Source organism: Aythya marila (assembly GCF_965140915.1).
Source record: "Aythya marila genome assembly, chromosome: 9".
Lineage (NCBI taxonomy): Eukaryota > Metazoa > Chordata > Aves > Anseriformes > Anatidae > Aythya > Aythya marila.
Window position 1 is genome coordinate 17,804,915 of NC_139050.1, and position 26,620 is coordinate 17,831,534.

At 42.5% G+C, this 26,620-nt stretch overlaps 2 protein-coding genes across 2 annotated transcripts; one reads left to right on the forward strand and one right to left on the reverse strand.

The window, feature by feature from the left end:
• On the forward strand, positions 1 to 7,142 carry EIF4A2 (eukaryotic translation initiation factor 4A2). The gene is made up of 11 exons (XM_082766795.1): positions 1 to 110; positions 1,100 to 1,145; positions 1,230 to 1,362; positions 1,627 to 1,766; positions 2,735 to 2,903; positions 3,100 to 3,209; positions 3,471 to 3,614; positions 3,977 to 4,114; positions 4,409 to 4,498; positions 4,740 to 4,819; positions 6,340 to 7,142. Exons 1-11 carry the CDS (start codon positions 82 to 84, stop codon positions 6,482 to 6,484), a joined length of 1,224 nt encoding a protein of 407 aa, XP_082622921.1. The 5' UTR covers positions 1 to 81; the 3' UTR covers positions 6,485 to 7,142.
• A 302-nt stretch (positions 7,143 to 7,444) lies between these two features.
• Positions 7,445 to 18,724, reverse strand: RFC4 (replication factor C subunit 4). Its single transcript, XM_082767750.1, has 10 exons — positions 18,341 to 18,724; positions 17,919 to 17,997; positions 13,960 to 14,039; positions 12,663 to 12,782; positions 11,543 to 11,686; positions 11,223 to 11,343; positions 10,119 to 10,244; positions 9,169 to 9,249; positions 8,073 to 8,189; positions 7,445 to 7,671 (listed from the first exon to the last, which is right to left on the reverse strand). Exons 1-10 carry the CDS (start codon positions 18,463 to 18,465, stop codon positions 7,576 to 7,578), a joined length of 1,089 nt encoding a protein of 362 aa, XP_082623876.1. The 5' UTR covers positions 18,466 to 18,724; the 3' UTR covers positions 7,445 to 7,575.
• Positions 18,725 to 26,620: the final 7,896 nt, after the last annotated feature.

A 26,620-nucleotide genomic window follows, 5' to 3' on the forward strand; every position in this document is an offset into this window, starting at 1 on the left:
TCCGGCCGCGGGGCGGGTATATAAAGCGGCCGCCGCGGAAGCTTTGCCTTTTCAGTTGAGGACAGCGCTCGTGATCGGAACATGTCAGGCGGCTCCGCGGACTATAGCAGGTATGGCGCGGCGGGCAGAGGCCCCGAGCCTTTTTTTTCCCCTGCCAGGAAGCTCCATAGCCTGAGCGGAGGCGCAGGGGGGGAAGAAACGCAGGGGATCGTTGAGGGGGGCGCTCCAAAGAGCGCTCTGCGGCGAGACGGCGCCCGGTGCCCTGCCCCCACAGCTTCTAGACGCTTCCATCCCGCCTCCCCCTGACTTCACGAGGGATCTAGTTCTTTCCCTCAGGGTTCGCGTTCTCGCTGTAGATTTCCTTAGCAACCACGCATCCCGAAAAAGGGCTATTTTTATTTTCTTTAAGCTAACCGCGCTGCCTTATAATCACAACAGAGGAGCGCTTTGTTACGCTTTTTCCTCCTTTTTTATTAATAGACGCCACCCCTCCCGTGATTCTGCCATCGGCTCGCCCCAAACCTTGAGGGCCCTGCGGCGGGCGAGACCATTTTTTTCTCTCAGAGGAGGAGGGAAGACGAAAAGGAAGGGGGGGGGGTGCGGCCCTCTGGGCGCTCGCCCGGCGCCTTCCTCCGCCCGCTTTGCGCAACCCCAGGGGTGGAGCTCTCGCGAGACTTGGTGACGCGGGAGGAGGGGGGGGGGGGGGAAGAACCGCAGCGCCCCCCCGTTCCCGCCCGGCGCTGCGGCGCCGCCATTTCCCCGCGCGGCTGCCTCGGGAGGGGGGCGCTGCAAAGGGGGGCGGGCGGGGGCCTGGCTTCGCTGCACCCCTCCCTACACCAGCCTGAAATGCGGCGGGGTGCGAGGGCTCGGATCGTCCCGGATTGTCTCGTATCACGTTACGGGCTGCGGGAGGTGGGCTGCGGATCGCGGGCGGTGGGGAGAGCAGCAGGCTTAGGCCGTTGGCAGAGCATCAGAGCACCTGCTGGAATGATCTGTCACGGGGTCCGGCGTGTGGATGCAGCTCTTGGCAGCCCAGGGGGTGAGCTCCCTTCTCTTCTGCATGTTGTGCTAACCAACTGCTTGTTCTCTTCCCTGGCAGAGACCATGGCGGCCCCGAGGGAATGGAGCCTGATGGTGTCATTGAGGTGAGCACATGACCTCGTGGAAGGACTTGAGCGCTGATGCGGAGGGATGGTGAATGCAATAACACATTTTTTTCTTCATTGCAGAGCAATTGGAATGAGATTGTTGACAATTTTGATGATATGAATTTAAAAGAATCCCTTCTAAGGGGCATTTATGCTTATGGTTTTGAAAAGCCTTCAGCTATTCAGCAGAGAGCTATTATTCCATGCATCAAAGGTATGCAAACAGTTCATGTGCTATTACTAATATCAGATAACAAGGGAAATATTAAAAAAAAAAAGCATATGTTAATAGTTTTTTATATTGATGCCTGTTGTTAATCTTTATTGAACAAGTGAGATGATGGTACACCATCTTTCGGGGCTGACCTGAAATGGAGAGAACTTTTTAATGCTGATCACTTATTTCAAAAGGAATACAATAAAACAAAATATGAATGGCCTATGTGGGATCAGTAAATGTGTATCCTACTTTTTTTAGGGTATGATGTGATTGCTCAAGCTCAGTCAGGTACTGGCAAGACAGCCACATTTGCTATTTCCATCCTGCAGCAGTTGGAGATTGATCTCAAGGAGACCCAAGCACTAGTATTGGCCCCTACCAGAGAACTGGCTCAACAGGTATTGATAGTGTAGCTAAAAAACAAAAGCTACTTGTGTGTTGCATAGGTTTCAGGTTTCACAACTGTGAGACGATAAACCGACTTCTTAAGGGGCTGTAACCAATATCCATTCAGAACCCTCTTTATGTTGAGTAATGGGGAAATGAAACTGGCTTCTGTCCCATAAGTTCTCTGCCTGCTTAAAAAGTCAAATTGCGCTGCATATGGAGGGTGTGCTGGGGCAGAGTTGAAGGAATCAGCTCCTATGCTGCGTGTAGTTCTGAGGGAGCATCTCAAAAAAACAAACAAAAAAAAAAACAAAAACACCTTACTCAAGTACAGTGTTCTGAGTGGAAACCAAGACTTTGGAAGCTATTTGAACTTGCGTGCAGTTGTGCAACGTGGAAACTGCAGTGCGCATGTAGTCACTTCTTTGTTCTTGTAATCCGTGATGTCTTTTCAACTTAATGTTATATTGCATGCTTACTTCACCCTCAAGGCTTAGTGTTCTATTTTAGTAAGTGGAAGTGCCTGAACAAAGCTTGTAGGATACTTTATTTTTAGCACTAATATAAATCAGTAATGCTGGCTTTTATCCTCTGACTGATGGTACAGTCAGTCTTATACTTGGAAGACATTTGTGAGATGAGACTTAATAGCCTGGCATATAGCAGCACGCTTCTACACTCTGTAGGAGCTTCCTGCAAGTACTTTACATGCATGTATTCACAGTACAAAGTCCGAGTTTGCTTTGCAGGCCTTCCATGCATCTACTGAGCTAGGAAAAGAGTTGCTTGTTAACTAACTAGTAAGGGTGACCTGAAGACCAATTTAAATATTTAACAAGCAGTTGGGCAAAATCAGTAGCAAGTCTTCTGTAGTCATTAGCGATGTGTAATCCTTGTCTAGCCCATAGTCCGTAAGCAACAGTGATAAAGGACTGATGGTAGCAGTAGCTGTTGCTAATGGATGGTTTTTATCTCCTAGATTCAAAAGGTAATTCTGGCCCTTGGAGACTATATGGGAGCAACATGCCATGCTTGTATTGGTGGCACAAATGTTCGCAATGAAATGCAGAAGCTTCAGGCTGAAGCTCCACACATTGTGGTTGGAACTCCAGGGCGTGTGTTTGATATGTTAAACAGACGCTACCTTTGTAAGTATGAGTTGAACTTTGCTTTTGATGAGAAATCATTAGTGTAAATTTCACCTCTGGAAAGAGTTGAAGTAATGGATTTGCTGTCACCATAGACAGATGGTATGGGACTACTCAGTCCCAAGGGAGAGTAACATTAGCAAAAGTACTTAATGTATTCTTGAAACTTCATGCAATGTTCTACTTTTTTTCTTAGCACCTAAATGGATCAAAATGTTTGTTCTGGATGAAGCTGATGAAATGTTGAGCCGAGGATTTAAGGATCAAATTTACGAGATTTTCCAGAAATTGAGCACAAACATCCAGGTAAAAAAAAAAAAAGGCATGATTGAAATGGTGGCTTCAGACTTGGTCACAAGTAACTGACAACTTAGTTTCTGTCCTTGTCTAAATTAAAGCTGTTGTATGCTGTCCTGTCTGCCTTGGCTTTGCAGAAGGTCAGGACCTGTGTTTTAAGATAATGGTGATGATAGTCACTGATTTAAAGGTTGATTTCAATGTTCTGAGGGTGATGAACCTGAAACTAATATCTGTTGTACATGCTGACATGGAGTAAATGTTCTCTAGGTTGTGCTGCTGTCGGCTACGATGCCAATGGATGTGTTGGAAGTGACCAAAAAGTTCATGAGAGATCCCATTCGTATTCTGGTGAAGAAGGAAGAACTGACACTGGAGGGTATCAAGCAATTCTACATTAATGTTGAAAGAGAGGTTGGTATGAGTTGTGCTTCTGGTTAGGAGAGTTAAACTTGATTTTTTTTCCTACCTTCTTGTTAAAGCACTGTGCTAAAATTGCAGAAACTGAGGCTCAGCTTTGGTTTCTGCAATAATGCTAGTAGAGTACATGCAAGAAGAAGAAAAACGATGCACTGGATCGAAAACGACTAGGGTGGACCTCTTTCTTAATGTCCAGTGTCCTGTGTCCTAAGATTTGGTGCAACAGTTCATGCAGAAACTTTACCACAAGTATTCCTCCAGTTTATTTGGTTATGTTAATTATAAATGCATGTTAGGGCATGCCCTAATTTGACCATGACCTCAGTTTTTATTCCTGTTATTTTTGTTCTGTTCAGGAGTGGAAGCTGGATACTCTCTGTGATCTGTATGAGACCCTGACCATTACACAGGCTGTTATCTTCCTGAATACAAGGAGAAAAGTGGACTGGCTTACAGAGAAAATGCATGCCAGAGACTTCACTGTCTCAGCTCTGGTAAGAATTGATACTTACACATAACTTCTGCAATGATGTGTACATACAATAATCCCTAATGAGCTATGCTTAAGTTAAAGCAGGAAAAGTTATGATATAGCTGTGTGGTGCTGTATTATCGTTCCCCCTGCTAAAAGAAAAATGTTTCCTTCTATCCCTACCTGCTTCGTTCCCACAGCAGGTAGGGACGCTGGGTTTCATACATCCTTTTGGTCTGAGAGGATAGTCCAGTCTGGAATACTGAAACCGTAATAACTAGAACTGTAATAATTCCAACTCTTTTTAACTCTACAGCATGGTGACATGGACCAGAAGGAGCGGGATGTTATCATGAGAGAGTTTAGATCAGGATCAAGCCGTGTCTTGATCACTACTGACTTGCTGGTGAGTATCATCTCTTAGTGAACATGCCCTTGTTTTAATCTGGTGCCAAAAGCTTCGTAACTTGGTGAAGGTTCTTGTAGCCTGAACTATTTGGAGCCTTTTGGAAGAGTAAAGACTATGCTCCACTATGGACTACACAGTTGTAGTTCATCACTAACAAATTAGTCAACAAAATCAGGAGATAGGAAAAATGCAATCAAAGGTCTGTGACGATCATTAAAGCTTCCATATTGCTTTCCAGGCTCGTGGCATTGATGTGCAGCAAGTTTCTTTGGTTATAAATTATGACCTGCCGACCAATCGTGAAAACTACATTCACAGGTTAGTTCACTCTGCCCTCTAGTCAGTATATTACACCGAGTGCCGTGTTCTCTACAGAAATCAGCACAGAGCCTCACCTATTTCACTGTTAGTCATTTTTGTTGATGGGAGCGTTATCCATCCATGTATACAGTAACTGCTAACAACAAAAACTAGCAGAAAGTAAACTCTTTGGCTTAACAAAAAGCCCTGACTTGCATAAATATGGTCCTGAAATGAGGGAGGAGCAGAACTTTCAGACAATTAAAAAAAAAAAAAAAAAAGCAGTGGGAAAACTTAGATGGTTAAAGTGTTCAGCAGTGGCTAAACCACGCATTGCTGAGATCTAGGGAAACTGCCAGCTGCTGAACTACATTTTTCTCTAGGTTGCAGAGTGTGATGACAGAAGCTATTATTGGAAGTTATTACTGGCATAGCATCTTGAAAGCAGGGTTGTTAGCTGGCTCTGTAGGTCCCGGCTAATCTTCAGGTGCTGCTGCTCAGTCACTGGCCCTTAATGCTTTCAAACTAGTAGTACAAAACTGTCTTCATTCCTTGAAGTCTGTGTTCGTGTTGTATGTGCCTTGTTTGCTCTTGGTGGCTCCTTCCACAGTGGCATTCTTTCCTCTGTGGTGTGTGTCTTCTGGTAGCAACTGCGTTTTTTTTCCCTAGGTTTAGTTAACTGCCTTTAGTGACTGTCCCTAAATTAAGTAAACTGTGCTTTGTTACTTGATGTAAAAAAATACAGGAGTCGATAGCAGCAGTTGATGACACAAGATGGTGCTCAGAAACGGCGTTGACGTAATTTAGGACGTGGATTCGTAAGCGGCACAGTTTGAATAAAGAGCGAGTCGGTATTTATATATTTCTTTTGTCATGATTATTTGCTAAGTTTTGTGAGCCATTTTTGTGTGTTTAGCTCGTAATGACTAGGTGCTGCATTGTGCAGTTGCAGGAAGGTAGAACTGATGGTGGGTGTAACTAAATTGTAATTGATAGTGTTTGACAGCCTTTTGTGTTTCCAAACAGTGAGCTTGTTTGTACAAAAATACTAAGTTTTCCCACTGGAAACAGTTTTACAGAATTTTAATTGAGAAATCATGTGCTGTTCCATGCTACTGGATGCAATTGGATTAATGCAGGAACAGCCTGATCTTTTTGGAAGATGTTACCTTTATATGCCATGTGCTTGGGATTGGATGCATGTGGTATGGGGTTTTAATCCTCACGGAGGGGAGGGAGACAGATAGGGCTTCATACCACAGTACCAACCATTAAATAAAGATCTTATTTTGCAGCCAAAAGAGTAACCTTTTCTGCTCTGCTACTCTCCATAGGATGGACACTTCTTCTGTACTGTTGGCACTAACTGCTAGTTTTTCTTAACCAGATGTGACAATGGTTAGCAGCTAGTCGTGTACACGGCGTAACTGGCCGCTGGCAGATAAAAGATCAGCAGTTAATGAGTGGATCACTTAAAGTATTTAAAAAGTGAATTGAGTAGTTAACTTGTGTGTAAATGTGTTCTCTGTTCTGTGCAGAATTGGCCGAGGTGGTCGCTTTGGCAGGAAAGGCGTGGCTATAAATTTTGTCACTGAAGAGGACAAGAGGATTCTGCGAGACATTGAGACATTCTACAATACTACAGTGGAGGAGATGCCCATGAATGTGGCTGATCTCATTTAATCCCTGGGGAGGAGATGGTTTGAATGCAGTGCTCGCTGTTGCTGAATAGGCGATTCACAACGTGCATTGTGCTTCTTTCTTTGGGGATATATTGAATCTTGTCTCAATGCTCATAACGGATCAGAAATACAGATTTTTGATAAGCGAAGCGACTTTTTGTCGTGAGCTCTTGTGGGGAAAGCCACTGGCTTTATCCACTTTAGGGTTAGACTGTTGGGGTTGGGTGGAAAGTCATGGGGTCTGTAAATTTTTTCTTTATTAGAAATTTATTTCCTAGTTCCATAGAAGTGGTTGTATTAGATGTTCTTTATCATTTAATAATTTACTTATGGACTAAAAGATATAAGTGCTGTATAAAATCAGCCAATTATGTTAAACTAGCCTACCTTCCTTTATTGTATGTACTTATACTTCAGATTGAATTGGAAAGGCCTTTCAAAATCTAAACTTTTATAAGAGCATTAAAATGCATTTGTTTGATATGTATTTATTCAATAAAGTATTTAATTAGTGGTAAGTGTGATCTGGACCCTGTTGCTAAGCCCCAGCAAGCAAGCAATCATACTATTGTCTTAGTTAGGGTTAAACCCAGTAAAATTTGCCATATTGCACATGTCTTAATGAAGTTTGAATGTTCAATAAAATACTTCTATATTCACTTAAATTGTAAATGGTTCTTGGGGGAGGGGAGTGTTGCTTACTAAGGGAGTGAATGTATGTCAGTGCTTGGGGCCTGGATTTCCTCTTAAATGGGAGGGCTTCAGCTCTTGTAGTTGCAAGGGACCTGGGATTTCTGTACAGTAACCTAAGTGCTGAGCATAAAGGGCTGGAGGCAGATACCCCAGACAGCGTATCAAGTACCACTACACCCCAGCGTGCCTACCACTGACCTACCCTTTCACTAGGAAGTGACTAAACCTGTCATTTATGAACTTACATGAAAACAAAAGTACTCCAGCATGAGCATTTTCATCTGCTGAGCAGTAATTTTATTGCAAAAACTATACAAAAAGGGTACATGGGGCCCTGCTACCAGAAGCACAGCCACCCCTGAAACAGCTCCAAGCTGCTGCCAGCTCCTGCTGGAGGAGTTAGGTGTTCTGTGTCAGCTGCTGCATCACGAGGGCACAGAGACTCATCAACTGCAAGTATTCATCAGCACCGTCTGCCAGGCATTTGTCCACTTCCTGCAGATGGAGAGAAGTTAAAACGCTTTAAAAACGGTGCTGCTGGAGCCAGCTGTCTCATACCACAGGAGTGAGACAGCTCACCACATCACAAAAGTTTGCAGCTGTTTAATCAGCACCAGCCTCTCCAGCACTCACATCATACACCCATCTTAATTTTCCTTCCCCATTTGTATCAAAAAAAGCCCACCCACAAACCTGCTTGAGTATCATTAGAATAATATGGCAAATCATTTAGTTTGACTAGATCTCGGTTCCTTCTCAGGAAGTTTTTCAGAACAGAAATTAAAACAGGAATTAGAATGAAAAACCAGAGTAAAGTACAGAGAGAAAGAAAATAAATTAACCAATGGAGACTGGAAAAGGTAAATTATTAAAGAGAACTCAAGCTACAGACTTACTGCAAGCTTCTCAACTATGATAGATTTCTGCTTGTCACTGAAATCGTCGCTCTCCACAACAATATCATGAAGCTGGTTTACAAGCTGACCGACAGCATACCCTTCATTTATGAGGTTCTGTGGCAGGGAAGAAGAAAAGGGAAGGAATTCAGCAGCAGAAACACCACAACGAGGAAAAACAATCTGAAAAATTCTGTCTAAACTGAAAGACCATCCTGGAACCTTTTATGGAACTCTGAGTGTTAGAGGGCAAGTCGGTGGTTTCCATAGAGTCCAGCCTGACAGTGACCCAAAGCAAGCACCTAGGGAAGACCAGGAGAACACGGCAGACATACAGCAGTAAGTTTGCCTCAATATTCTCCCAGCTTCTGACAATTTATGTCTGAGGGATTTTGTTAGCTAGAGACATTTTAAGCAGTTAGCCACCTCCAGTGAACCTGCCCAATCTCACTCTAAAATTAGGAAAGCTTAGCATCCACAGAATCACGTGGTGCAGCTTCACAGCCTTCACATTTTAAAGTGCAGCCAACTGTGATTTATCTTCTTCATCTGGTAGTGACTAGTTACAGACATACAGAGCACTGCAAGGCCAAACTTTTATAATAAAAATAAAAACCGTGGCAAATTAAAAATAGCTGGGGTTTGTTCATTTTCTTAATCAGTAGTGCCCAGTAACAGTAAATATTGGGGAGAGTATTCCATGAAGCCATTTAAGTAGACAGAAATTTATGAAAACAAAAAAATGCAATCTAGTGCACAAGATACACCCATGCCCTTTTACAGTTTCATGCAGACCCTTCTCATCTAACACGGTCTCTGTGTAACTAAGAAGGTGACTAGTCCTGAGACCAGAAGATGCAATTTTAATGTTCTGTGCTAAGTGTCTCACTAGTAATTCTCAGCTTATTTCAGTGTAACAGCTCCACATGACAGCAGTATAGCTCAGGAGAAAATCAGTCACACTGGTAGCAAATCTTACTTGTAGCTTTCATAACTCTCCCTCAGAAGGGAAAGATCAGCTGCAACGCAGTAACAAACAATCCACAGGGCAGTGACCTAGAAAAACTCTCAGGCTGAAGCACTAAGGGGACTGTACCTTTGCCACTGTTTCCAGTCTCTCGAATGAACCGCTCTGGCAGGCAGACAGCAGTCCATCCATTGTTTCTTTAGGGATGATCTGTAATAAATTACATTGCTTACTTTCAACTTTGTATACTTAAAAGTCAGTCACAACTGAAGTCAAATCAGTATTTCATTCCTCAAAGCGGGGAACCACTCTCAAGAGACTAAGACAGACCAGACCACCTTTTTTTTTTTTAATACAACTGAGAGCTAGTCTTTAATATTTGTCTTACATTGGTGATATTAAAGAGCTATATTATGACGGTGAATTGTAGAAGTCACATTCACAAATCAAAATTCACTATCACTTATTCGGGACACTAACTGGAGGACTTAATTTAAATAGGCAATGCTTTCTGTGCCATGCTGTGCCTAAGCAAAACAGCAAATTAATTTTCTCTGCAGTGATAAAACCAGGGACATAATTTAAAAAAAAGGCACCCAATGCAACAAGATCAGTCAATAGATCAGAAGAAAAAAAAGTTGACAGATGCCATTGTTTAGCTCAGAGCAGGAAAGTACTGCTGAAATTCTCACCCCTCTACTCATCATCGTTCTTGTCAGTTGAGTGTCTGTGGACAGTTTGATTTCAAAGCTTCTTTATGAAACATGGACTGTAGCAATTGCCTCTATTTCCACTCCATTCAAGTGAAAACCTTTCAACACTTACAATTGGCTGTGACGGTAACACCTTCAAGGGAAGAATGTCCTTCCCTAAAGCCCATTTACTTGTCCAGTTCCTCAGCTCCATCAGTCTTTAAAAACCTGTGAGACTGTGTTAGTACCCTACTAGCAATGGTAACAAGCATAAAACCATTTATTTGTAATCAAACCTTGACCAAAGGCAGATAAAGGTAGCAACTATACTTAGTACACAAACACTTTTCAGACTTGTTGCAGGAGAGGCTGTAAAGCATTACTTACCCCAGCAATTTCAGTGACTATGTTCTCTGTGATCTCCTTCCCTCCCATTAAGCGAGTGGCACTTTGAAGAAAAGTAATGGCTTTTCTCAAGTCCCCTTCTGACACTTTAACAAGGTAAGAGACTGCCTAAAAGAGAATGTGAGAAAATGCAATGTGTATACTGGATTTTAACTACCAGTGAAAGCACAACTTTCTCAGCAAACTGATTTTAGAACATCAGGTAATGCCTGAAGCAGATGGTCAGAGACAGACACAATGCCCAAGTTACAATGCAACCTTTCTGCTAATATAAATGCTACCTCAGGTCTAATGCAAACCGCAGCTCTCAGGACTAGGATTTCACGTTACAAATGTGTCACCGAACAGTTCTCAAGTTACTTGGTCTCATAGCTGAAATGAGACTTGGGACAGCAGTGCACAACTGTGCTATGATCCACACCATTTTACCCACACTTGTATTTGTATTGTAACTGTGGTAACTTGTATTACCCACATAGCTTTTAAGTTACTCTCTGACGAGTCAGGCAGTGGATTCAGATGGGGGCAAAGTTATATTCAGTGGAGTAAATTACACCAAGTTCTATCTCAGCCTCTTTTTACATGCTGAAGTACAAGTTCTGAACTTTCTTTTGTACTTGAACAATACAAAGGAATAAAAATTCTCTAATAGCATACCTATTTTGTCATTATACGTCTACCAGCCTTAAAACCTCACGGTGATAACCAAATCTTGGGTCAGCTGGAAATGTAATCCAGGAAGAATGAGCACTGGATACATTATGAATTATATAAAGTTGCAAGTGCTGCAATATACATGCTGGCAATTTCAGAACAAAATACTGATTTAATGCAAGTACACTGAGTTCAGAACAAAAAGCCCTATAGTTATTTTCTAATTTGCTCCAGTAGATATTTCTCTGATTTTAGGAAGACTTTTACAATTTCATCCTCACCTGTGTAAGGAGAATATTATCCAAACGATTTTATATACTGTATATAGAGCAATTGAAAAGTCTGGAAAAGTATGCTGACTTAGTCCCTTTCACTGCAATGCAATTATGCACCGGATAAAGCAATAAAATTACTTGGCAGCCACTCAGGTACCTCACTACTGATTTTCACATTTTCCTTCTCAGAAACGTCCAATAGCCTCTGCTGCTGGATTTTGTCTGACAAAGGTTTGAAGCGGAATTTGGAGCATCGAGACGTTAAAGGTTCAATTATTCTGAAAGAAAGAAAAATAAGTGCTTGCCAAATGATTACACAGCCACATTCATACAGATGAAGTTATTGCAATAGGCAAGGGTAACATAACCTTAAGACTGCAACACTAAAAAACAAAAGTTGAAACCTAAACAAAATAAAAAGAAGTACTGAACAGGAAGAGCAACAAGTCCGAAAAAAGTAACAGGTTCTTCACATACCTGCTGATGTAGTTACAAATAAGGCAGAAACGTGTTGTTTTAGATTCTTTTTCCATTGTGCGTCTTAAGGCTGCCTGGGCTGCTGAAGTCATAGAGTCTGCTTCATCCAGGATTACAATCTTAAAAGGAGGACAAGCTTTGCCACTGAAAGACAAAGAGACGTGCATTCTTTAGATCTAGTTAAAAATATCACTGCAAATGGTGAGTCACATGTTACTCAATATTTTTACATAACAAATAGAACAAATTCAAACATTCAGTTATTTATGATCTTTTTTAGTTAAAGGACTAGTATTTGTAAAGGGCAAGGAAAGCAAACTGAGTTCCTACAGAACGACTGGTACTTGAACACTGCAGAATTCCTCTAAAATATGTACTCATGCTTTAAGTTTCTTCTAATAACACAGCACTTCTTTTTTTCAGGCTTCCTGCTTACCTGAACTTCAAAGAATATTACAACAGCCTAATTTCAGGACACAAAACCATCTCTTGCCATGTAGTCCTGGCATGGAGTTTCTTCTTGATACTTTCCTCAATCCATTTTTTTACCACACACACGACTTTTCCTTTACAGGGCTTCTCACCTAATACTAGACCCTTCAGCATCTTATAAACTAGCACCCATCTTGCATGAGATGCTGCAAACTGAGCAACCTCAGCTGCAACCTGGTCTAGTGGGAAGTGCCATGCAGAGAGAGGACTGGAACAAGATTATCTTTAAGGTCTCTTCCAACCCAAGCTGTTCAATGATTCTATGGAACTAGAGGTACAAGAGAAGTAACATCCACCACAATTTAACCAAAGAAAATTTTCTGTGGTTGTCAGGCAACCTTTTTGCAAAGGCAATGCATCAGTAAGTCCAGAAGGCTCAGTCTTACCTTTTTCCCCTGCCTTGTTTGCTTGTGTAACATTAACAGCACTAGTAAAAGTTATTCAAACTCTCAGTATGAAACAACATGAACTCAAAGCCTAGCCAAAGCACTGCATTTGTTACAAACTTGAGACCAGTGCCGACCCATCTTTTATTAGTATTGTTATTATTTAGGTTAATTTTATAATCACATGCTTTGTCCTAAGCAAGAAACTCCATCCAACAGATCCAGCCTGGATTAGCACTTACTCTGAACGACTTCCAGATGCTGTTAGCTGAGCAAAAGCCTTCACTTTTTCCCGGATCACTTGTATTCCACGCTCATCGGAGGCATTTAACTCAAGGACTCTTTGTCGGAATAATTCAGGACTGCAAAATTGTTATTACATTACAACATATTAGCTGTTAATGCTTGTAGTGGTATGTTATAAAGTATATAGGCCAGAGGGCCTTTCTGAACTGCAGGTATTATTTTTGCTAGCATTACTGAAAAACATGCTTTGTTGAAATACAGTTGAGATAATTAAATGTTAGGTATGAATTTCCACTAGCTATTTCTACAATTGACTCCCACACTGAAGAAAACAACAAAGCATAAAATTACACCTGTTACAAGGAAAAAGTAGGAAGCTGGGTTTGTAAGCTCAGAGCACTATATTATGTGCCCTTCTGTTTATAAGCTGTTAGCAATGTAGAGAAAACAGATAAATCCCCAGATGTGGTAACTGGCAGTGGTCTGCCACTGCAATACTACCAGAATGTAAACATCTAAAAAATATAATAGAGGTAGTAGTTAGCAGCACCTCTGATTTAAAAATAAAAATTAAATACAGGGGAATTTAAATTCCTAGAATTCAGATGGGCACAGAACATGGAGTTGTCTAGAAGTTATCCTCTCCAAAAAACTACGAGACAAATATTAAAGACAAGGGAGGGAAAAGGTACCAGAGTCAACATTAGATGAGATCACACCATCAAACCACCTTCTCATCCATTTTTTGCTTATTGCCTACTCTGAAAGCACTACTCAAAACCATGCAGATGTTAGAATTCAGTTGGTTAGTGTACACAGAGTTCATAAAAACTATAACATACTGAATTTCAGTCTGATATTACTCAGTGGTGCATAACAGAAAAAATATGACACAGACATTTTGTGAAGTGCCTCAAGATCTGTGTTTAGCTAACAACTTACTGAATATACAATCAAAATTTGAATTCCTTTACAAAGTTCAGTAAGGCACACGCAAGCCATTTCTTTTCATGTTCTTTTCTGCTAGGAACACATAGTTGAAGAGACACAGGGTTACATGGCTGCTAGCCTCAAGGAAGTGTTGTTGCTAACAGCAATCAGGGATTTATGAGTGTCAAACAAGAAATATATTTCATTTTAGAACTGAACTAGAACATGAAGCTATTCCTGAACAAGAATTTAAAAGTATGAGAAAGTTTCCAGAAGTTACGTAAGAACAGGCAACAACCACAGGCACACGATTAGAAGACACTTGATAGTTGATTATACCAAAGAACTTCAATTCCAGCTTACCCATAGAGTTCTCTGGCAGCTGCTAAAATAGTGGAAGTCTTTCCAGTTCCAGGTGGGCCATAGAACAACAGATTGGGAAGCTGGAACAGCAAGGCAGCATTAAAAAAAAACAAACACAAAACAGGAAAACCTACTGAAAATCTGAGCATCTGATAGAAACTATACACTCCTCCTGCAAAACAATATCAAATTCTAGGTCACTGCCCGCGGTGCTCTAAAGGAGGATAAACAGCTGCTGTTTATAAGACTGCACGAACAAGCTGTTATTTGGTGGCACCATCACACTTTCTATCAAAATAGACACTTTGAAGTCATATTTTATTTTGATATATTGCCTCCAGGTCAAGTCCAAGATTACTAAAGCCTACAGAACTCACTGTTATAGATATGACTGCAGTGACATGCAAATTTATCCAAGGATGCCCTTCAGGCAGTCTGCATGCTACCAGCAGTGCAGCTGCAATGAAACGTGTCATAGGTTAACTACCTCATACCTTCTCAGCTCTGCCTTTGCAAGCCATTCAGAGCATTCTCTGCTGCCTTAACTCCACTGCAATAAGTACAAGGTAGGTTGTGAATGTCAGCACAATATTGCAGTGAGCACAACGCAGACATATCCTGAGAGTAATCAGAGAGATGCTTGCAAAACCTGACAGGAATGCATAGCACTGGCAAATAGTTTTCTACATCCACCCAAGAATTTTTCAAAGGAGGAAACCAGTGGCATTTCTCAAAGAGATTAGGTTAACTGGTCTCTTGAATATTTTCATTAATAACCTTAGCATGAAAACCAGGAATGCATTATCAAAACATACCAACACGGGTAGATGAAAGAAGCACAGCAAAGACTGTAGTAAGAATTATAGAATAACAGTTAAAAGCACAAAGCATAAAAGCTCACAATTTGAGAGACAGTTAAATAAAAGTATCTGCTAGATGTCTGGAATTCTTCAGCTGGAAATAAAATAAAAGCTGCCTTGGTTTTGTCTGTCAGTCAGGGAAGTGTTCCTGTGTTCCTGACCACTGTAACACAGCAGTCCTAAGAAGTTCACTTTCAATACAAATGCACAATTATTAATACTAACAAGGGGCTAGCAAGACTCCACCTAGAAAGCCACATACAGTTCAGGTCATCCTCAGTCAAGGATGATGAATCTAAATTGGGAAAGATGACCAGAAGAATGGAGGGCTTATTTATAACAAATTACTTTTAAAAAAGTTAGCTCAGCAAAACAAGAGCTGAGAGGGAGCATCACTGATCTCCATAAATATATCAGTGCAACAACAGGGACAGAGAACTAAGTTGGCGTAAAACCAAATTTCTGCAAATTAGTCACGACTAAAATTTGGATGAAAACAAGAAGCATAAGAGTAATAACTTTCTCTACTAGTATTCCAAGTAGTCCCTCTTATCACTTATCCAGTTGCATTTTAGAACAGCTGCCTTTGACAGTAGATGTTCCAGTTCTACATTCTTAGAACAAGAATCCATGAGTCCCCTCCAAACAACAGTAAAAAGACAAGCATCTCTGTCTGATTTATTTTCATCCCCTAATAAGTGTTCTACTTTTTAATAGTCAACTAAAGTTAGATTAAAGAATTTTATGCTCGATATAGCAAGCAATGCAGACAGAATTGGAACAGCAAAACCAAAGATATCTAAAGAGCAGCAAGAACTGCAGGAGCACATGATCCACAGTCAGAAAATAAAAGAGACAGGCCTTTTTGGCAACAGTATTCCATTTTAGCAACTAAGATAAGACACAGAACAGATGCAACTGTGTAGGCACTGGAAAAGTATGAGCAGTAGAATTTCAGTATTTTGTAGTAAATAAAACCATTACAAGTTTTGCCCTCTATCTGCTGATCGTTTGTTAGTTGGTTCCCTGGTTAATAAGTAAACAGTATTCAACATTAACACACGTTTTTTTCCAAGTTTAATTAGACACCACAATATTATTGCCTCCCTGTGTCTTTTTAGGGATTTCTGTGAAGAAATGCTTACTAAGTGACAGCTGATAATTCACCAACTATGTTAGGTTAGCATACTGTAAGAGTAGATGTTTTGTGGAGCTGTGTGTTTGCAGCACTCCTAGTTTCATGCCTCTGTGCTAAATCACAAAACATGCGTTAGCAGGTAAGAAGCTTTAATAAGAATCTATGCTTCCTAATTTCATTAAATCCATACTTTATTACTGTTTCAACCCCTTTTATGCTCACTTCTCGCTGAAGTTATCACCAGTATTTACACTGCTTTTTCAACAAGCACAGCCTAATCCTTCATGTAACTGAGGTAGTATTTTTAACAGACGGTAACCTGATCTGTTACCCCCAGCAAGCTTGAAAAAATGGATAAGCAGGATACCTGCAGGCATCACCATATTTATGGCAGTTACTACATATAGCATAAACGCCAAGTCCTTTTCTAGAAATTTCAGTACAAGTGAGGATATAAATTGGAATCGTAATCCTACCCCTAACTCTCTTCTCTGTAAGATATAATCAAGTAACTGAAAGTTAAGGAGTACTGTAACATGTCAGTTTCTTTGCAAAAAGCAACATTAAATCAACAGTCCTGGCAGGCAGAAATCAATTTCTCCATTTCAAAATCACCTGGACTCTGGTCTTTCCAATTTATAAGAGAGATACGTCATGGTTTTTAGAAGACGTGCCCTATTTAGAAGCTCCCAAACCAAGGCTCACAAATACTTACAAGACACTTAGTATAGAACTGCCTCTCCAGTTCCAACAATAAAGTTTAAACAATGCTGTAAGTTTGTGTCATGTAAGTTTTTGTCACAGCTGTTTCTTTGATCTCAACAGATCTCCGAAGTCAGTGAGAACTCCTGAAACAAGTGTCAGGCACTTCATTCCTTAAATTAAACTTTTGCTTTTGACATAATGAGTTCTTTCAAGAACTAACAAAAATATCTACATTTTAAAAGCATCAAATATTTTGAACTACTTGCATGACTTTTTTCTCAAATGACTTGCAGAGTTTGGGTAGCTATGGTGAAATACAAAGCCTGTAAGCACCTTACAGACAAGTTATAATTTGTCTTTTTCAACTCAGGAGGCAAAAAGTCAGCACAAGGTTCATCATCTGAGAAACACGGCTGATCCAGAAGCTGCATGGTTTTAAATAGCTGCTGCTCAAAATAGAACTTGACAACCCATCACCTAAGTGATGGTACAAGACAGATAGGTCCAGACAGAATAGGTGGGAGTACCTCAGCTCTCTCTAGCTGTCAATAGTTCCTTACTAATTACCAGACCTACAGATACTAAAACACAGAAGTGTTGCTGCTGAAACCTGTATTTCTAACACTACAACATGATGTGACAAGGTCACGTTACAACAACATTCCTGAAGTAAATTAAATCTGGAGGCATGAACTAAACAAATCATAAAAGTCTTCCCCTGTTTTGTCATAACAGCTCACTTTAGCTCCCTACACTCCAACACAAAGCACTTAAGTCTTTGCACATTCTGATTAAATGAACATTTTCGGATCAAACAGTCTCAAACTAGTCAAACCAGAATTGCAGAGCAAATTGTCTCAAGGTAAAACTTTTGAATAGCAGAGGCTACAAGTGCATATTGTGCATCAGAGTTCAATGCAAGCAAAAGGCTTCCTCCATAGAACTCTGAAAACTCAGGAACTAGCTGAGTAACAGTGTCTAGAAAACAAAGGCTCCTCCAGACTCGAAATTATTACCAGGATGTTTTCCAATTAAGCTTTTGCAGAAAAATTCCAAACTGCAATGTAAAGCTGACAACTTTACAGTGAGACCTGGAGACTGGGAACATCTGAAACACGACACTGCTCCCAACACAATACCAGGAAGTCCCTTGGCTAGTCTGGAAGCGTTATCACTGCCCCACCAGCGAAGGGCAGGCATTTTTCCTCAGCACTGGCTGGTTTCTATGCTGTGACAGCCGTTATCACCGCACTCACATCGGCGCCTTCCAAGGACTTTTTCAGCACAGCGACCACTTCATCCTGGAAGGCGACTTCATCCACGTTCTTGGGGCGACTGAATACAGAGACAAGAAACGCAGTTCGTTATGGAACAGAAAGAAAAGTTGGAATAGAGGGAAAAAAAGGCACACAAAACAGCCATTTCCCTTTCCGATGACACTGATACCAAAGAATTACAGCTGGGGCCAAAATCCCTGACAGGAAACCCGCCCGGTGCCTCTGCCCTGCCTCCTCTCAGGAAGCCGTTTGTCTCTGCCGACCATGAACAGTGGCCAGAGCTCATTTTTAGAATCCCAACCGTGTTTCAGGGCAATATTTTGCCACTTTTCGACCCCAAAGCCTTCTCCTGAGGAGAGAGAGCCCTTGAGGCGTCACCCCGGGTCCCCCCCGGCCCTTACTATTTCTCCACCCAGGGCACGGGCCGGGGTTTTTTGCCCTCGCCGCTGCTCCCCGCCGCGCCCCTGTCCCTGGCGGCCGGGGGCTTGGTGCTGATGGCGGAGGGGCCCTTCAGGAAGGCCTGCATGGCCCCGGCTGCGCTCGGCTCTTTTCGGCTCTTTTCGGCTCCGTTCGGCTCCGCTCGGCCCCGTTCGGTTCCACTCGGCCCCGTTCGGTCCGGCCGCCGCCGAGCCGAGCCGGTGACGTCACCGCCGCCCCGCCAGCCCCTCTCGGCCGCTTTCCCGCCAAGCCGCCCGTTCCTCCCGCCCACGGCCAATCACAGAGCCCACGCTGCAGGCGGGCCCTGACGTCACGCCTCGCGACCAGGCGCCGCCCGCCGGCAGCGCCGCGCCTGCTCCGCTGAGGGAAGGGCCGGGCGCCATCTTGGCAGCTCCGGGCGCCATCTTGGTACCTCCCCTCAGGGCGGCCCCGGGGAGGGGCGGCCCTCCCGATTGCAGCTTCCTCAACAGAAATAAAGGAACAAAGCACAAACGGCGCCGCGCCGCAAGTTGGCGGAGGAAGGCTTCTCCTGTCGCGATGTGAGAGCTGGTGCCTGGCCCCGGGGGGCTGAGGGGCGGCCTGAGGGGGGTCTCTGGAAGCGAGCCCAGGGCTGTGCCTCAGCCCTGTTCCAGCCGCCCTCAGTGCTTGTACGGCCTGCACTGCTCCAACCTTCCCCGTCTGTTGTTGCCATGAGAGCAGCTCCCCCAGGTGTACGGATGCGGGGGTTGTATGTGCAAAAGTTACCAGTTAAGCCAAAAGGAATCTTTTTTAATTTCCCGTTTTCCCGTTATTATGAATAATTTGCATTACAGGGAAAAAAAAAAAAAAAAAAAAAAAGATTAAAAAATGATGAATGTGATTGATGCCTTCTCTCTAAAGGACTCCAAAGCATCCCAGCAGATGTGGCAGTCACGATGCACACCCACATTTCATCTTGTCTTCCCACTACCTACCTGTTCTATGTGTAAAAATTAAAGCAGTTGTGCTCCCTGCAGCTGCATATTGAGTGAGGCGTGCTGCTTCACTGATTCCCCTTGGCTGCTCCTGAGCATGAGGCACGGCCAGAGTGGCCTGGGCAGCCGCAGCAGGCATCGTCCAGAACAGAACCTGTGCAAGGGCAGAGTGGGCTGGAAGTGGTCTCTATGGCAACAGATGAACAGGCTTTGGAAAAGGGGATGCAGGAAAGAATTGAAGCTGGAAATAAATCATTCTGCTGGCAAGACAAGCCTGTAATCCTTGTTTGGGCAATTTAAATAAGCTGTTTCCTTTCATCTAGAATTCTATCATTGAAACATGTCTTGGCAGCAAGAGATGCCCATACACACAACTCCCGAAGTTGGCCTGATCCTGACAAAAATGCAATGCTGTTTTTTCCGACTCTGATTATATTTGATACTTCCAAGCAATGGTGACTTGGAAATGGTAAGGATGTATAAGCAGCTAGAATTGATTAGTTTTCTTTCTGAAACTGTATAAAGCATTGTTATGTTTTTGAGGTTTAATTCCATTTTGTGGTTATTCTGTCCTCTCCTTGATGGGGCCACTTCAATGTCTCTAGCACTTGAGGATTTTATCAACTATGTCTGAACCTCAGGTTCAGTTCCGCAAAGGAAGTTGCTGTCTGCTATATTAACATAACTTAGTAACTTTTTATTTCATTACCTTAGCAAAAGCAAAAAAAAAATAAAATAAATAAAAAATCCAGAAGGAAATAAGTGATCCCAAGCTATTCTCTCACTTTCTCTCACTTCTCCCTCCCTGTATAGATACAAGGACTGAATATCACACTTGCTGAATTCTGCATTCATCTACACTCTAAAGGTGCAATAGATGAATCTCAAATGATTATGATGTCCTCTCATTTGCTTGTCTCCAGGCTTTCCCATGGTATAGATTTTTACTTGTGAGACTCATCTGTACCCCTCAAATGCAGCCCACTGAAACTGTCCACAGTCTAGCTAAACTGTCTTAAGACTAGTTTAGCTTTAAAATGCTAATCACTTGGTGCATAGTGAATTTGTTCTTTAAAGCACTCTAACATAATTGACTGTGTATCTATAAAAACACCAGACAGCTAGTAAAAAACTTTAAAAAATATTTGGTTTTGTTTGTTTGTTTTTCCTCTTGAAGTGTGACAGAAACATGTTCGGGGGATTTGACTTTTTTATCAGACTTCAAGCAGGAGAGATGAGCAGTAGGGGGGAGTCAATTTGAAGCAGCTTTGACATATATCATTTATAATGCTATTTATAAAATGTATTAAAAAATATCTAAGACAATTTTAATTCATAAAGGCATAAAACCCAGGATGTGTTGGTATTTAGAAACTGTAATACCCCAGTGTCAGATGTCTCAATAGCAATACTGATTGCAAGCAACTTTCTTCATTCTCATCCTAGCCAGGTCCTCCAGCCACATTTGAGCCAAATACCTCAGGTCTAGTTTCACCACTGGTTCAAGTAGATCCGTCAGCTCAGTGAGATGATCCGATGCGTTGCACTACTACTACAGCAAACAGGAGGTAGGAGTAGGAACATAACGTGGGTAAGGAGGTGAAGAATGTGCATTTGGGTTGCAAGGAAGTTTTCTGGCAACTTGGATGGATCTAAATGGGAAGCCTGATCCCATTCCTTCCTAGTCCTCTTTTGCTGACATTTGTAGGTGTACAACCATGGAATGGAGGTTCACGAGCTCATTGGCTGAAAAACTACGTAAAGGGCTAGGGAGATAAGCAGGGAAGAATAACTGATGAGGGGGAGGACTTCTGTCTTTATAAATTACTCTGCCTGGTGCCCTGGAGGCCTGTCGATGCATCCATCAGTGTAGAGCTGAAGCCAGTTAACACTAAAGCTTTCTGGGAAATAAGCCTGGGTTTTTATCTTATGAAACTGAAAGTGGACAAGTGCCTTCCTTAAAATAAACTACATAATAAGATAATTTAGGAATTAATCTGATCCTAAAAAATCAGGATCACTGTCCAACAGCTTTACCCAAAACTCAGGTTCTGCTTTTAAAGAGTAAAGATGCTAGAAATTATTTAAAGAAATGAATGCAATGCAAATAGCTATATACTGATTTTCTTAAAACATTAACAGCAAACATGTATCTAATGACTTTCAGCATTAGAAGACGTCTGTCAGAATTATGTAAGCAGTGCGGAGCAGACTGAAATTGACAATTTTCATTGTGCAAGCTGCATAGAGAAGAGAAGGTTCAAAGCAGGATGGCAAGAATGATAAAAGGTACGGATTGGCTTTTTTCATGAAGAGAGTGTAAGTAGGACAACATTTGGCTCCACTCAGGAAACAGTGACTGACGGTTATGATCACTGTACAGAAAGTCATGGCTAAGATGGAGACTGTGAATAGGGAATTATTCATTCCTTCTCAAGGTGCAGGAACCAGAGGCCTGAAATTGAAGTATCAGGCTTTAGAGGTAAAATCAAAAGTATTTTTTTCACACAATGCAGATTTAAATTTGAATCTTGCTACCAAACTTCATGGCTATTAACAATATAAATAGAGTCAAAGATAAGTAGAGAGATTCATGAAGAAATAGAGTATTAAATATAATCAGGCAAATGCAAACTGAAGCTCTGAGAGTCCAAGAACCACAGAGTGCTGCAATTGAGAAAACGATTTCTGATGAGAAGGGAAGAAAAGGAGACAAGCAGAGAGCTTTGCTAAAACTAGCTTCTTCAGCAGACTCTTTTTCTTCAGAACAGATGTTAGAAGCAACTATGCTCCTTTTCTAGTGAAGTAGCTGAAACACAGCATCTGATCCAAAGCAGGTCAGGCTTTGCAGAAGCCTCTCCAAGAGGCTAAGTGTGAAGGCAGGGACCCAGGCACTACTGGGGGAGCTGTGTGTGGGAGAACAAGTGAACATGCAAGTTTTGGCCGAGAACCACAGATTTGTTGTAGGAGCTGACCAGGAAGACAGTGAAAAGCCAAGAACAGACAGTGAAACGCTATCAGTGTGACCCGCTAAAAAGATAAGCAGGAGCACTGTTGGCTGAAGTGTTCCAAAAAGAACAAACGTAAGAAAACTTGAGTGATATTGTCCTTTACTGAATGATTTAGGTTACAGAAAGGAAACAGCACTCTTGTGCCTTTGTAGATATGCATCAAAGAAGTATGGGACTTATTTACCTGTTTCTTCTTCTAATGGAATTGTACTGCACATCTGAAGTCCTGCCATAACCAGTCAGAAGTGGTGACAGCATAATTACCTTTCCTAATTGTGCCAACAGTGTTCCAGTTCTTCCCAGCCAGTAGTAGAGCCCTAGTCTTTGATATCAGAGAGTCTATAGACAAAAGTTAAGGGAGGAAGAGTCATAATGCAAAGGTATTGCATGCTTGCAAATGTGAAAGTTGGGAAAGGGATTCTAAACTTTTCTGTTATTTCATCAGCTTGCCTTTTTTTCTGGTATGAGGGAGTCCTCAGGGACACTCTGAGCACCAGAAGTTAGTGATGTGGTTCTGGAGGGAAATCGCCTGAAAAACTGAGAGAAGGGTGAACCTATAAGGGTTATGTAGGACTTGGGAAGTTGAAATAATACAAATGAAGAAGATAGTTGCATGGCTGGATCTCATTTTTTTAATGGCTTTTCTATCTCCGTTGTTTTTTAGAGATAAAAGAAAGGGATGTATAGTTATATAGGATGAAGAAGAAGGAAGATTAATCCATGATTTTTTTCAGTGAGACTTCCCCTTTCCATCTGGAGAGGCCACAGGATCTTGTAAACAGTTTTTGTTTGCAGTGTGCAATTTACTGTTTATTAAAGATGCTTACAATGCTTCTGGCCTCAGCTGTTTGATTCAGAATCTAATAAACGGCTGCTGATTTGTCAGGCTTTCACTCTATGGAGAAATCAAGCTGTTGCCTGTCGGCCATCATTTTAATAGTGGAACTGTGGTATTTGTACAGCCCCCAGCCCTGCTTTCTTGTAAGACTCATGCCTGAAATATAAATCATCATCCTCTGTACCTCTACCCCATATATATTAGCAAGGACTTTTATCCTACTGAGAGAAAGTCTGTGTTTGTAGTAGTCAAAGTGCTGGCTCAATTTCACAAATATGCTGAGCACCGCAAATGGTTACCATCACAGTGATGGAGTAAGTTGCTTCAGCATCTTTGAGTCATTCCTTGAGTGATAGGTGCAGGGCTTCCGTTTCTCTCGTCTCCAGGAGATCCCTATATTCAAGGCTTCTTTAATGCAGTCCCACTGATCTCAATAGTGCAAAGAAATCATTCCATGACTGATAAAACTGGTGGAGTGTACTATCCCATGGCTGTGTTGCGTAGCTCAAACCTTCCCACCAACATAACCCCAATCTCCCCCTTTTGTTTATTATAACTCATGGCACACTCATCTCAGATTGAATCCTATGTAACCCACCCCACAGCGTAAGCTGAGCAAGGAGCAGTCCTTGCTGTGGCTGGCTGTAGACTGCCATGTGATGACTGGCTGTCTGGTATGTACATGTTACTAGTGAGCCCATAAGATAGCCTCAAAACAGAATTAGCCAGCCCTCATTACATCCTTTCCCCTTTAGGGCTTTGTATGCCTTGCTAATTTCCAGTGAAACCTACAAGAACATATTTTTGTTTCCAGAATTACATTGCAATCGATCAACGGGTTTGAAGACAACTGGAAAGCAGACTAACATAGCAAGAAGAAATAATAAGAGAAAAAGGATCTTAAAATAGCAAGTGTACTTGTGCCTGTAGTTACTGATACTGAATAACAATGTTGGTGTACGAGCATATGGTCTTAAAATAGCTGGGAATAATTTTAGCTAGAAATAATACAAAGGTTCCTAGCTATCCTTGATGTCCTTGAACAGCCTTGCTGTAGGAGTAGTGAGAGCAAACCACTCTCCATCACCATCTACATCTACACCACTTCTCAATGAAGTTTAATTCATTTATGAATGATGGGACTATACAGTGTCCTTGCCTGCAGAAAGTAAAAAAAAAAAAAAAAAAAAAGAAAAACTATAACAACAACAACAAAGTATGTCAAGTGCCTGGAAATACGGTGACTTCTGTAGTCCTGTGTTCCTGCCTCCAATCTGTGACCCTGTGAAAGGAAAATAAAAATAAAGCATCCCAGATGTTTCAGACTCCTCCAGACATTATGGCTGGCTGTCAGTCTGCCTTTCTTTCTTGATGGCATCTCTTCCCTTGTTGAGGAAATCCTTTTAACATTAGTCAAAATCTTTACAATTTGAACTTTACTCCCTAGATGGGCTCTGCTAGAAGGATGATCTCAGAACAAAATGCTCTTGCTGTGATGCCAAAATATTGGCCGGTGGGTGGCTATCTCAAGTCATCTTCCTCCTCCTCACTTGTTCTCAGGCAGACTCTCTCAGAAGCACAGAAGAAACCCCTCAGTACGGTTGGTCGATCATCCAAAAACAAGGACAACAGCACTGATACTCAGACTGCCTGGTAGGTCAGCCAACTGCTTATGGAATTTTCTCATCATAGAGCTAGATAAAAGCTTTTGCAACACCAGGACTGGCTCACTGATCATGCTGTAAGATCTGATGTGCCCACAGGGGTATTTTACAGCTCTAACCTTGTACATACATGATGTCATGTTCTTTGGCATGTGTGGAAAAGGTGGACCCAAGAAAATCCTATAGATGGGTGGGGAAATCTGGAATTAGAGCTGGATCCATTCTGTGGGAACAGAGCAGATACTGCAGGCAGCTGCATGTTTCTCTGTCCTGTTTGTTTTGAGCATGTAATAAATTTTCCTGTTTTCAGAAACGTCTTGTGTGGAGCTTCATGTAGACTTCAAAGGAGGAGGTGCAATGAGGGAATGGAGACATACAAGTCTCTGGTGTGTCCTGGCCTTTCTCACTTCCTTGCTTGCCTCTCTTTTCTTCTTCTCAGATCTCAGCTGGGCAGTAGAGCCGGGAGAGCCAACACAGCTTCTCAGGAGTTCTGCAGGCATTTGTCCTACAGCGCCTGTACATCAGCACAAGGCTCAGCTGTGTCCCTGGCACCCTAGGGCAGTGGCCATGACTACAGGTGAGACACACCTGACACCCAGGGCTAATTCATCCACCTTTCTTGTAAACGGGCAGCTGGAGAGGGTCCCGTGGGCTCAGTCACAGCGAGGGTGCAGGTACCCTGTCTGTGCAGCAAGGCACAAAGCCCCTGGCCACCCTGCCCCTAAATGGCTCACTGACCAGCTGCCCCTCAGCCCCCCACCCTACACATGTGGGCAGCCCCGTTTGTCAGACACCAGAGCGGATAGGAAAAGGGATTGGGGGGACGTTGAGAGGTTTCACATGGGGACAGCCTGCAGGGCAGCTGGGCCCCAGGGGCTGGGGCGCAGCACCAGAGGCTGCTGTGAGTGAGTGGTTCTCAACCGCCAGGCACGCCGGTGAGGAGAGCGTGGAACAGCAGCTGCCGCTGTTACAGCTCTGCTGCCAGCTCCACTCCTCCTGATGCCATTCCTACCTCCAGGATTTTTCCCTGACTCACAGCATCACCATCCAAAAGTCTCCCTGGAGGAAGGTATCTGCCTGCTGGTTTGTCTTTTTATCCTTTGCCTCATCCGCGGGAGAAGGCAGAAAAAAAGCCATAAGCAATCAGTTCGCCTCTTTTCTTTTTCCTTTTTCATTTCTCCCACCTCCATTCCCTTCGTATTGTTAAGGGGGGTTAAATCCCCTTTGGGAAGGAGCTTTTTTAGGTCCATGCATGGAGGGCAGCAAATTGGAAGAGGTGAGCAGCCGGCAGAAGATGTGAGAGCTAGAAGGGCTGTGCTGTGGGAGTGGTCCTTGCTTTGTGTGCAAGCGAGGCAGTGAGTGTGCAGCCTCCCACTCTGGGCGCATCTTTTTTTGGATGCTGTGCAGTTCCCTGTGTGAAATGCTTTTTTGGTTAAAAGAAGAAGAGATGTCACATCAGGAGCTCACCCAGCGACTGACTACAGTTATCACCCATGTGGGTAAGACATCTTTATTTTTCTTCTCGCTACATTTGTGTAGATTTGGGGGCCCTTTTCCCCAAGGAGGTGCTGATGTACAGGCAGGAAGCCTTTGTGTGACAGTATCACACCTGTGAGTGAAACAGGAGCCATCAGCAGACTGCAAAACCCAGGGATTTGGGGCAATTACTTTTACTGATGGTTTGATTTGTTTTTCAAGCATGCAGGTTTCTGAAAAGTGGAAACAATAAAAGCAGCCTGTATTACCTGGGAGGTGATCTGTGTAAAATTCCCAAGCA

Excerpts from the sequence above, each read along its gene's own strand:
- RFC4 (XM_082767750.1), bottom strand. The coding sequence starts at position 18,465 with ATGCAGGCCTTCCTGAAGGGCCCCTCCGCCATCAGCACCAAGCCCCCG. Across the intron at positions 11,687-12,662 it reads GCATCTGGAAGTCGTTCAGA|TGGCAAAGCTTGTCCTCCTT; the intron begins GTAAGTGCTAAT and ends TTTGTCTTTCAG. Across the intron at positions 9,250-10,118 it reads TAGTCACTGAAATTGCTGGG|ATCATCCCTAAAGAAACAAT; the intron begins GTAAGTAATGCT and ends AATTTATTACAG.
- EIF4A2 (XM_082766795.1), top strand. The coding sequence starts at position 82 with ATGTCAGGCGGCTCCGCGGACTATAGCAG. Across the intron at positions 111-1,099 it reads GGCTCCGCGGACTATAGCAG|AGACCATGGCGGCCCCGAGG; the intron begins GTATGGCGCGGC and ends CTTCCCTGGCAG. Across the intron at positions 3,210-3,470 it reads AATTGAGCACAAACATCCAG|GTTGTGCTGCTGTCGGCTAC; the intron begins GTAAAAAAAAAA and ends AATGTTCTCTAG.